Genomic DNA, 11740 nt, shown 5'->3' with positions numbered 1-11740 from the left:
GTAGTTTCCAAGTGAAGCAATATCCATAGTTACAGAAACAGTGGTTTCTTATAAATCTGGGTTTTGTCAAGATCTGATTGGTGTCTCTTGGAGTTTTCTCCTCCCCTTGCTGAAGTCAGTGGCAATACTCCAGGCCTTTAGAGAAGTTACCTTTTAGAAACAAAAACGCAAATTAAAAACACAAACTATTTTCTCTTTTATTTCAAGACGTGGTCCACAAGTCCAGATTTTTTTAATTCTTGTGGTTGTCAATCTATCGTGGTGTTGTGAGCCTATAGTGCCCACCCTATGCTTACGCTCCTGCCTCCAGCTGTTTAACTCCCGGTGCGCAATCACTTTTCCCCTCGACAGATTCTGCGCATCGCTCTTCTCCCTTTAGCCCCCGGCCCCAGAGCAGCGGGGAAGACGCTGTCATTAGGTCTGAGGCCCGGCTTCCGCAGATGGGACCGAGCATGCTCAGTAACAGCCGCGAGACAAAAGTGCGTCAGGCAGCGGAAGCGCGGCCCCAATGTGAGATCACAGCGGCCCGGTGCTGCGGCCCCCAACGCCTCGCTGAGTCTTGGGACGAGGCACAGGGCAGGGGCACGTGGGCAGCGGCCAGTCCCGCTTCCTGCGGGGAAGTCCCAGGGACGGCCAGTCCCTGCGAGCGGCCAGCCCGCCCTTCCAACGCGAAACCTCCTGCGGGCGGGGCCGTAGCCGCAACAGCTAAAGGCTGCGGGATTTAGTTGCTCTGCCTGCCTCAACTGCGCGTCTTTGCGGCAGTTCCAGACCTGGCCGTAAAGCAGCGCGGGTCGCAGACGTAGGGCGCGCGCGCGCCAAACTCGGCCCGCGAAACGCCGAAGCTAGTGGCGCGGCGCGAACGAGGTGCCAGCGGCGGCATGGGGCTGCTGGAGCAGTGCGAGGCGGCGTTCGGCGCCGCCGACCTCTATCAAGTGCTGGGCGTCAGACGGGAGGCCGCGGGGGACGAGATCCGCCGCGGCTACCACAGGGTTTCGCTGCGGGTCCATCCGGACCGCGCGGCCCCGGACTGCAAGGAGGAGGCGACCCGGCGCTTCCAGGTGAGCTGCGGCGCAGCCGGAGCTCGGCGGGCGCGGCGCCTGTGGCGCCGCAGGGTCGCAGCGGCTTGTGAGCAGCGCCCTGAATCCCCCGCAGCAGAGGCTGCTTCTGTTGGCTGCCGAGTGGGAGGGGGAGACTGAGCCGCGAGAAGGGGAGCGGGCCGCTGCTTGGAGCGACTCGTTGCGGAGGGTGACGGTTGTTTCCTCAGCTCCTAGGCAAGGTGTACGCGGTACTGAGCGACCAGGACCAGCGGGCGCTGTACGACGAGCAGGGGATTGTAGATGAGGAGTCGGACGCACTGAGCCGGGACCGCAACTGGGAGGAATACTGGAGACTGCTCTTCAAGAAGGTAGGGGCTGTCGGAGTGAGCCAGGGGAATTCTCAGCACTGCTACTGGGGGAGTCCCAGATCTAGTGCTTCTAGGAGGGAGGATGTGTCGGGAATTGCTAGATAATGATCTCTGCAGCTGGTGCTTGCTCGAAAAGTGCTGCAGCCCTGGTTAAGGGGAACTTGTTTTCTTCCTAGCTATCTACCATATCTGCCCTAGTGTTGTACAGCGCTGGGCAGTTGCTAATTCTATTGCTCTACCATTCTCTCACTAGAAGGGAAAACCTATAATGGCAGCAGGCCGTAAAAGAGACCCAGTTTGGGAATATTTTAATGAAGTTCCTCTACTTGTGGGTAAGACAGGCATATGTGCAAAATGCAAACAGTGCAGCAAAGAAATGCAAAGCGTGGTTGGCTGAATGAAACAACATCATGAGAAGTGTTCCTTCTCAGGAGGAGGCTGTGCTGAAGATGATGAAAGGAACATGTGTGAACAGACAGGATCTTCAGGTTGGTAAACTTTTTTATTTCATACTCCTTTCTTAAGGGCTGCCTGTCTTCCTTCTGGGCTATTCTTGAATTCTCATGTTTGAGCAAAAAAATATAGTTGTTGCTCTACGGTACTATCATTTTAGATGCAGTTGTGATAAAAAAATTAAATAGTTGAAATAGGCAGATTTTCCTTTTACAATTTCACCTTTAAAGTAGTGCTTGGTGTCAGTGAATGCAATGAGTAATATTAAATGATCAGTATGGGAATAATAAATAACTGCATTGACTTATTTTGTTTAGGAGAATCCACCCTCAACATACAGGATTCTGAAGACTATCCACCTTCAAGATCACCATCATTTTCTATAGTTTCAGTTATCTGCCAATGATAGTGTTTCAGTCGCATCATGTATGTCACATAGCTGCAGTATATCACCTGTAGTAAAAAAGAAAAAAAAAATCTCCATCGTTCAGAAACAGCCATAGATAAATTTGTGATAAAAACCAGCAGATTACGAAAAGAGCTAATTGATGAAAAAATTGCCCGGTTTGTTTATGCAACAAACTCTCCTTTCCGTATGATTGAGAACCCACACTTCATTAACATGGTGCAGTCATTAAGACCAGGATACAGTCCACCCAACAGAGCAGATGTCGCAGGCAAATAGCTGGATAAAGTGTATGAAAAAGAAATTGAGCAGTGTGCAACAGGTCTAGAGGGTGAAATTGTTAACCTGAGTCTTGATGGGTAGAGCAATGTCCACAATGATCCTGTTGTATGTGCTTGTGTGACAACAGAAGAAGGGAATGTCTTCCTTACGGAAACAATTGATACATCAGGAAATGCACAAACAGCAGAATACTTACAAGAAGTAGCAGTAAAATCTGTAATAAACTGTGGAAAAAAAATTCAAATGTCTAGTACGCAGTTTGTTCACAGACAATGTTGCCCATGTATCCAAGATGAGAAGAAATTAGAAGAGAGTGAAGAGATTCCGAAGCTAATAACATACAGTCGCAGTGCTCATTTGATGCACCTCCTAGCCAAAGACTTCAGTGTTCCAGAAAGAAAGGCTAATGTTTTTGAAATTGCAAAATACTTCCGTAACAACCACTTTGCAGCAGCTGCTCTGAAAAAAGCGGGAGGAACCAAGCTAACTCTCCCACAAGACGTGCGATGGAACTCAGTAGTGGACTGTTTTGAGCACTATATCAAGAACTGGTCTAATCTGATGACAGTTTGTGAACAAAATAGTGAAAAAATAGATGGCATTGTCACAGCCAAAGTTCTCAACATTGGGCTTAAGAGAAATGTTGAAGACATGCTGAGTATCCTGAAGCCTATTTCTGTAGCATTGAACAAAATGCAGGGAAATAGCTGTTTTATTGCTGATGCTGTTGGAATTTGGAAGGAACTGAGTGAGATCTTAAGAAGAGAAATATGCAATGACAGAGTTAAATTACAGGCATTAAAAAAACGAATGGGACAAGCACTATCTCCAGCTCACTTTCTTGCAAATATTCTCAATACTCGGTAACAGGGTCAAACCTTAACGGCTGAAGAAGAGGAGGTGGCTATGACATGGACATCCAGCAATCATCCCTCCATAATGCCAACTATAATAAACTTCAGAGCTAAACGTGAACCATTCAAGAAATATATGTTTGCTGATGATGATTTAAAGAAAGTCACACCAGTGAACTGGTGGAAGTCACTTAAGCACTTGCATTCAGAGACCGTTGAAGTGATAATCTCACTTTTAACAGCAGTGGCTTCTTCTGCTGGTGTAGAAAGAATAGTTTCTTTCTTTGGACTAATTCGTTCCAAATTGAGAAATCGTTTGGGACCTGAAAAAGTAGGAAAGCTTGTTTTTCTTTTCCAGATTATGAACGAACAGGAAAATGAAGGTGAAGATGACTGAGTTAGCTGCAGAAGCCAATATTTTAAGTTTCTCATGTTGACCTGGCTGACATAGTCGATTTGATTTTTTTTTAATAAATATTTAACTATTTTAGTTTAAAACAATTTTAACAAAAACAAACCTGATTTAAAAAAACTAAATTCAAAAATTCATATGTTTGTTTTGTTAAAATATTATATATTTGCAGTTGAAGAAAAAAATACAGAATGTTGTTGTTAAAACAATTTAAATGTCTGTCTGGTGGTGATCTCCTCCTAATACAGCATAGCAAGAAAACCCTCCAAATATTAGTGACTAACCTGTTGAATTGGAGATAGTTCACCTCCCAATGACTTCATAAATATCTGCTTCAATCACCTTTGGTAAATGAAATAACCAAACAATCATTCATTTTCTGATATAGCTGTAAAACTAATCTGAAAAGTTTTCAAAATAAATCACTTTAAAAATGTGTAGTGTGTACCTTCTAAAAATGAAACCTACATCTATATCTGAGTTGTGAAGAATATGTATTAAGGTTAACAGCCAACAAGAATGCACTTTTATGTAGAAATCCATGATTAAATCGAGCCTTCCTGACTAGTGATTTAAATCATGTTTTAAATCAAATCCACCCTGCTCTAGCTGAATTAAAACATGTCACTGATCACTTGGGTAGATGTTTCATCTACCTCAATAAAATGCTTCAGGTGTAAAACAAGAGCAAAGTGATGGTTAGGGCTTTAGAAGAAGATAGTGGGCAGAAAACTTTCTGTTGGCTCTATATAGGCTCACTAGATTGCCTTCACCAAGGCTCAGTCAACAGTGGCTTACTGCAATAAGCTTACCGTGTGCTTTGCCCCAAATCTGATCAATCTAAAACTGCAGTGGTGTCAAAGGAGAGGGCAAACACACGGTCTTCTCTCGGGTATCCTTGATAATACTAGTTATTTCAATGGGCTTTTATCATGAGATGCTGGTGATGCAAAAGTCAGTTGTAGTTAAATTCCTTCTGGAGATAGCCTGAAGGCTGATGTTCTTTATCCGTTCTCTTCAACTTGAATGTGTAGCTGATTTTAAGGGGAGCAGTGGGGGCAAAAAATCTAACTGGCTTCAAGACTCAGTTTGATAAGTGTACGGAGGGGATGGTATGATGGGACAGCCTACAATGGCATGTGGCCCATTGGTGACTGCCAGTAGCAAAAATACCCATTGGCCAGAGATGGGATGCTAGATGGGGAGGGCTCTGAGTTACTGCAGATAATTCTTTCCCAGGTATCTGTCTGGTGGGTCTTGCCCACGTGCTCAGGGTCTAACTGAAACCCATATTTGGGGTCAGGAAGGAATTTTACACCAGGTCAGATTGGCAGAGACCTTGGGGGTTATCACCTTCCTTTGCAGCATGGGACATGGGTCACTTGCAGGTTTAAACTAGTGTAAACGGTGAATTCTCTGTAACTTTGTCTTTAAACCATGATTTGAGGAATTCACTGACTCAGCCAGAAGTTATGGGTCTATTACAGGATTGGTGGGTGAGGTTCTGTGGCCTGCAATGTGTAGGAGGTCAGACTAAAATAAACTATGTATTACTTGGTAAGAATAACCAGGCTGGGCTTACAGCTCAGGCTGTCTCCCGGGATGGAAGGTGGGGGCTCCAGTTGTGAGCCCGGTGGCTGGCTGACAACTTGGGGCAGGAGGGAAGCTGTGGGCCCAGGTTGGGCTCAGTTTCACAGTAGGGAGCCTACCAGCAGTGCAATTGTCATTTTTGTCAGTTTCAGGGCTCCACATGTGAGCCCCAGCACTGCTGCTCTGAGTCCAGGCAGCCGTGAAACTGACAAGAATCGCAGCCAACAGCTGATGTAAGTAAGGCAGTGTCTACGCCAGGGGTGGACAAACTACAGCCTGTGGGCCGGATGTGGCCCGCGAGCCATTTTAAGCCAGCCCGCGAGCTTCTGCTGGGGCACTGAGTCGGGGGCCACACCACGTGGCTCAGTCCCACTTCGGTGCTTCAGCCAGGACGGGGGCCACACCACGCGACTCCCAGAAGCCATGGCATGGCCCCGCTCCCAGGGTCAGGGTCCGCTCCACGCCTAGGAGCTGGAGAAGGGACATGCCACTGCTTCCGGGAGCCATTTGAGGTAAGCACCGCTCGGAGCCTGCACCCCTGAGGCTTTCCCCACGCTCCTGCCCCAGCCCTGATCCCCCTCCCACTCTTCGAACCCCTCAATTCCGGCACGGAGCACCCTCCTGCACCCCAAACCTCTCATCCTCAGCCCCACCCCAGAGCCCGCACCCACAGTCGGAACCTGCACCCCTTCCCGGACCCCAGCCCTGATCCCCCTCCAAACCCCCTCGGTCCCAGCCCAGAGCATCCTCCTATATCCCAAACTCCTCAGCCCCACCCCAGAGCCCTCCCTCCCTCACCCCAACCTCAATTTTGTGAGCGTACAATTTCTATTCCCTGATGTGGCCCTCAGGTCTACATGGACACTGCGTTGCCCTAACCTCGTGGAGATGCAGTTGTTATGTCGGTGTAGCAGGCCACTTACTTCAGTGGAAGCAGCATTCTATTGTCGATACAGACATAATTAGGTCGATGTCAGCTGCCTTACATGGACCTAAGTCTGTAGTGTGGACCAAGCCTCAGTACCTTAGGGTATGTCTACACTTAAAACGTTACAGCAGCAGAGCTGCAGCACTTCAGTGTCGATCGCGTTCCACAAGAGTAATGAGGGCCTCCTTTATGTGCCTTAAGCGTATTCCTATTGTAGAAATTTGCAGAGCTGCTACATGGACCTTTATTTGTATGTTTACAAAACATGATGCTTTACACCTCGCATCCCAATATGATGCTCAGTTTATTAGAGCAGTATTTCAGTCCCTGTTTAATCAGAACTCCACGTCCCACTTTCTTGAGATGATAGCACTGCTTTTCAAATTGTCCCATGAGTTTGAATGGGTAGAGTCCTTCCTAAAGAACTCCCATTACTGGCGAATAACTTTCATTTCCCTTTTTAGAATAATTTTAACATCAAATTTTGGGCTGGAAAACTTGAACGTGTCTCTAAATTTCTTTTCTAATCGGACTTTGAGAATTTGCCTTCTGTGGTAAATAAATCTTGTAATTCATAATGTTTTACTTAATTTTTAAAATTTCAGATCACCATAAAAGATATTGAAGACTTTGAAAAGAAGTACAAAGGTTCAGAAGAAGAGCTGGCTGACGTTAAAGCAGCATATAAAGATTTCAAGGGAGACATAGACAAAATTATGGAATCTGTGCTGTGTGTTGATTATACAGATGAGCCAAGAATAAGGAAGATCATACAACAAGCCATTGACTCTGGAGAAGTTCCATCCTACAAAGTCTTTGTAAAAGAGTCTAAGCAAAAAATGAATGCAAGGAAAAGGAGGGTATGTTACTGCACATGCAAGAGGTCAAAGGGGAAAATTATTCAATATTTACACTTGGCAGGAAGTATTCTTTTCAAATCCATGTAAACTGTGCCTCACTTTACTTACAAATTCTCTCCCCACTGGAAAAACATAGGATGAGTTTTATAAAGACAGAACTGAGACACCATCACGAATTGCTGGACTTAAAGTTTGAATCTGAGTCTAGAAACTTTTATTTTGTCTTTTCAACAGTAACTAAGGCTTTGTCTACACTAGCACTTTTGTTTGCAAAACTTTTGTCACTCAGAGGTGTGGAAAAAAACCAACCCCTGATTGACATAAGTTTCATCAACAAAAGCACCAGTGTGGACATCACTGTGTTGGCAGGAGATGTTCTCCTGCTGACATAACTATTGCCAGTCATTGGGGGATGGTTTAATTATGCCGGCAGGAGAGCTCTCTCCCACCAGCATATAGATTGGCTACACAGGTGACCTTACAGTGACGCAGTGCAGCTGTGCCGCTGTAAGGTCTGTAGTGTAGACACAGCCTTAGTTTTTCAAATATCATGTCATTTAATTGCAGTCTGTTTGCTGCTAAGGGTTTCAGTGCAATAATAGGCACTTGTATATTACTTTCTATTTACATTTCATCTGTTTGAATACCACACCCACTTTGCTAACAGCTTATCAAAGTTCAAAAATTGGAGCAGATCAGTGTCTCTTGACTGACCCAAATCTAACAGGACAATGTTAGGCCAAAAAACTGACTTCTGGAATCCTACTATATATTTATTCTTTATACCAGACAGTTCATGCATCAATTTTATTGATAGTTGAATGATAAAAGTTGTTAAAATTCAGATGTGAAGAAGCAAAAACATGGTAGGATTTCCTAATAGCAGAACCAGTATTGGACATTTGTTTAATGCAGACAACACTTTAAGGCCAAACAACTTTGAACAAATATCTTTTTCCATTAGAGTTTTTTGCTACTTTGCTCCTCTGGTTTGTATTTAGACACAAAAGGAATTATTCAATGACTGTTGTAATAAAACTTTGGTCAAATAACCTGCTGTTTGTTTTCGTCTAAGCAGCTAGTTACTATTTCAGGCTCAAGAAGAAGCTAAAGAGGCAGAAAAGACCAGGGAGGAACTCGGTCTTGGTGATGGGGAAGATGACTTGAAAGCACTAATTCAAGTAAGATTTGAGGATCTCTGTATAGAAGGCATTTTTATGTCTTTGACTTCAGATAGTTGTTACCTTTTGGTGCCCAAATGCCAATAGGCTAATATTCTTACAGATTATTGCATATTGGGAAAAAAATATCTACTGGAGATTAGAATGAGTCCTAGTGTTGAATTTTATGCCTTTCATTTAGTCTTCAGAAGGCTCTGATTAACACTGAATATGATGCAAAATTTTATTTAATAAATTCACTTACACTAAGATAACCTGGTTCACTGTAGTTATACTTATTCTGGTCCCAAATAAACCATGAAAGTTTAGATTGGGAACCTAGAAATTGCTGTACTAAATGTGTTTGCAGTCCCTGATGGGTGTAGACAGGAATGTTCTTCATTGGCTTCGTTCTTTACTCCCTGAAAGATTTCACAGGTCATGTGGTGGTAGTCTGCCCTGAGGTCTCTATCCTGTTGGGTACCATAAGGAACTAGTCTGTCATCCCTTATTCAATGTGCATGTGAGGCCACTCGCTAGTGAGATGTGTCGAAGTGTTCTCATACTGATAACACCTAGCTTTATATAGGTAGCTTGTCCATCCCAGAGCATGTTGTCAAGTAGGCAAATTTGGGCTCTGAGTAAGGGCAAGAAAGCTAAGTTTGAATCCTGAGAATATTAGTGATTATGAAGTTTGAAAGATGCAACTTGTAGTTAGCAGAGATTTTATAATTTCCTCCGATTACAAATGAAGGCCAGACATCTTCACAGGTCATACCTTGAGGGATGTAGTTAAATTCTCAGCTGTTTTTAAAGGACAAAAGAGCATCTGCAACCAAGTTGGCTTTTTACTATGTGTCTGACCAGGAGGTTGCATTCTTTTTTTTTTTTTCTGAGGTGGACCATGCTGCTATGATCTGTGCTTCTGTTTCCTGTAGTTAGGACAGCTACAGTGCAGTCTACATGAGGTTACACCTTAAATTTATTTAAAATCTGAAGCTATGAAGAATGTAGTAACTTGATAGTTAAGTGAAGGCTCTTGCTGTGAACACATGATATCCGTACTCCCAAGAGCTTTAGTGACTGCTTAATGTTTTCCAGGTGGAGTTTAAGGTATTGATTTTTACCTATAAAGTTCAGTGGCCTGCTTCTCAGAAGTGCTGAGCACCCACTAGTCCATTGAAGTCCAATGAGAACTGCATGCTCAGCCCCTTTGAAAAGCAAGCTGTAACTGACCTGAGATTTTTCTGTTTGAGAAATTGCGTTACTCCCCATGCCATACTGTCGCTGTTGAGGGTGGTGGAGGTGCCTGAGTTTGATTTTGAGCTCCCTCTGTATATGTGAGGGAGCTTCTGACAAAGGGTGTTGCATGAAGAACCCTTGACTTTGGAATTCACTGCATCTGTTCTCCCTGCCTTGATCTGAAATAGCCTGAATCTGCTGATCTTCCCCGTATGCAGCAAGGCCCATCTGAGTAGGCATTTAGCGAACACTGAGGTGGCTATAGGAGGGATGGTTTGCTTTGAAAGGGGATGTGAAGATGCTGATTTGAATTATGCTTGCTGATATGTTTGTAGGGGTGGAGGAGGAAATGTGCTGCTGTTTAGGTTATATTTTTGAATTGTACCTATTTTAGTTAATGGCAAGGGATCTCTTATGCTGTATTTGTATAAACAAATTAGATCCCTAGATCATTTCTCCTTTCCAGAATATAGTTCTGGTCTGTTACCTCCTTCTAGGAACCCGCGCTTATTGTCAATCAGTTAATATTTTTGTTGCCCTTTTGTAGCCTTGCTTAACATTTATTTTTAGATATTAGATTAAGATGGACCACAGATTTTTACATAATTATAGGTTTCAGAGTAGCAGCCATATTAGTCTGTATCCGCAAAAAGAACAGGAGTACTTGTGGCACCTTAGAGACTAATTACATTACTAATCATTACACATCTTGAATCTATTTCCTTAAGTTAAGTATCCTCACGCCTTCTTGTCAACTGTCTAAATGGGGCATCTTGATCATAACTACAAAAGTTTTTTTTCTCCTGCTGATAATAGCTCATCTTAACTAATTAGCCTCTCACAGTTTGTATGGTAATTTCCAACTTATCTGTATGTATATATATATCTTACTATATGTTACATTCTATGCATCCGATGAAATGGGCTGTAGCCCACGAAAGCTTATGGTCTAATAAATTTGCTAGTCTCTAAGGTGCCACAAGTACTCCTTTTCTTTTTACATAATTGTAATACATCTTCCATATTCTCAACACCTTATTTAACTATACAGAGTATTCTAATGAAGTTGGATCTCACAATGACTTTTTGGTAAACAGATTTCTCATTCATTTTATAGAGCAGAAATAAAGATAGAAAAAAAGAAATAGATGACTTTCTGGCTCAGATGGAAGCAAAGTATGGAAACAATTCCAAAAAAGGAAGAAAGAAAACAGCACCCAAGAAGGCAAAGAAATAATTATCTATTGACTTTCTAGCCTTTGTCAATCCACAAATGAACACCTAAGTTCCAGTGAATCTCTGCAACCTTCCTGACTTCCAGTGTAGAGCACATGCGCATCAGTGCATTGTGGCTGGGAAGATATGACAGCAAGTGAGATGAAAACGAACTTTTTGGTGACACTATTTTAAATCTTCTCCTAAATTTTAGTTAGGATTAAATAGGTTATTGGATTACCATTGTGCCCCAGAAAAGGGTTGAAATTTACTATTTGGATCTATGTCTTTCAAAATTTGAATTGTGGAAGCACATCAAAACCCATCTGGTGAGATTGCTGGTGGCAAAACAATGTAACTTAACAGGATTGTCTTTAAAATGTTGGTCTGTGTGGCATGTTACCTGAATATCTTATTTTCTAGTTCTGTTCATGCTTACCAGTTTCTTCTGTAATACCGTGTTGCTCTTCTTATGGTCTTTGCACTTCTGATAAGCAGGGCAAGAGTTTTTCAAATATTTGTGGTTTTATTAAAGATATTTTTGAAAACTAGCTTTAATAAAAATGTTTTTTTCAAAACTGCAGTACTTGTTTTTTCAACCCCATGTTTTTGCAAGTGTTTTTATAGATGAGTGTCTAAAGTAGAACAGTAATAATGAAATTGACTATCTGTTCAAACACCTGATGCTGGATTGCCTAACATGAAGTAATACTGCATGATTTTAGCATCTGACAGAAAACCAATCATTTAAGCAAAATGATGAACATATATTCCCACAATGGCATGTGGTTATGTAGATACTTGTCCTGCAAGAGGCCTAACTGTCACCAGTTCATTATTTCCATAATGAAGCCCTCTTTCTGTAAGTTGTATGAAAGTTCTCATAGAACTGGTCTATTGTAAAAACACACAAAGTTGCTTACATTACTTAAG

The 11740-nt window shown here is 42.9% G+C and overlaps 1 protein-coding gene across 1 annotated transcript; it reads left to right on the top strand.

Moving 5' to 3' along the window:
* The first annotated feature begins 533 nt into the window (after positions 1 to 533).
* On the top strand, positions 534 to 11192 carry DNAJC9 (DnaJ heat shock protein family (Hsp40) member C9). The gene is made up of 5 exons (XM_074958994.1): positions 534 to 1058; positions 1265 to 1405; positions 6936 to 7190; positions 8285 to 8371; positions 10710 to 11192. Exons 1-5 carry the CDS (start codon positions 879 to 881, stop codon positions 10827 to 10829), a joined length of 783 nt encoding a protein of 260 aa, XP_074815095.1. The 5' UTR covers positions 534 to 878; the 3' UTR covers positions 10830 to 11192.
* Positions 11193 to 11740: the final 548 nt, after the last annotated feature.

Source organism: Natator depressus, chromosome 7, assembly GCF_965152275.1.
Source record: "Natator depressus isolate rNatDep1 chromosome 7, rNatDep2.hap1, whole genome shotgun sequence".
Taxonomy (NCBI): Eukaryota; Metazoa; Chordata; order Testudines; family Cheloniidae; genus Natator; species Natator depressus.
Note: the sequence above shows the minus strand (reverse complement) of the source record. Positions and strands in the feature narration are given on the sequence as shown.

Excerpts from the sequence above, each read along its gene's own strand:
- DNAJC9 (XM_074958994.1), top strand. The coding sequence starts at position 879 with ATGGGGCTGCTGGAGCAGTGCGAGGCGGCGTTCGGCGCCGCCGACCTC. Across the intron at positions 1,059-1,264 it reads AGGCGACCCGGCGCTTCCAG|CTCCTAGGCAAGGTGTACGC; the intron begins GTGAGCTGCGGC and ends TTGTTTCCTCAG. Across the intron at positions 1,406-6,935 it reads GGAGACTGCTCTTCAAGAAG|ATCACCATAAAAGATATTGA; the intron begins GTAGGGGCTGTC and ends TTAAAATTTCAG.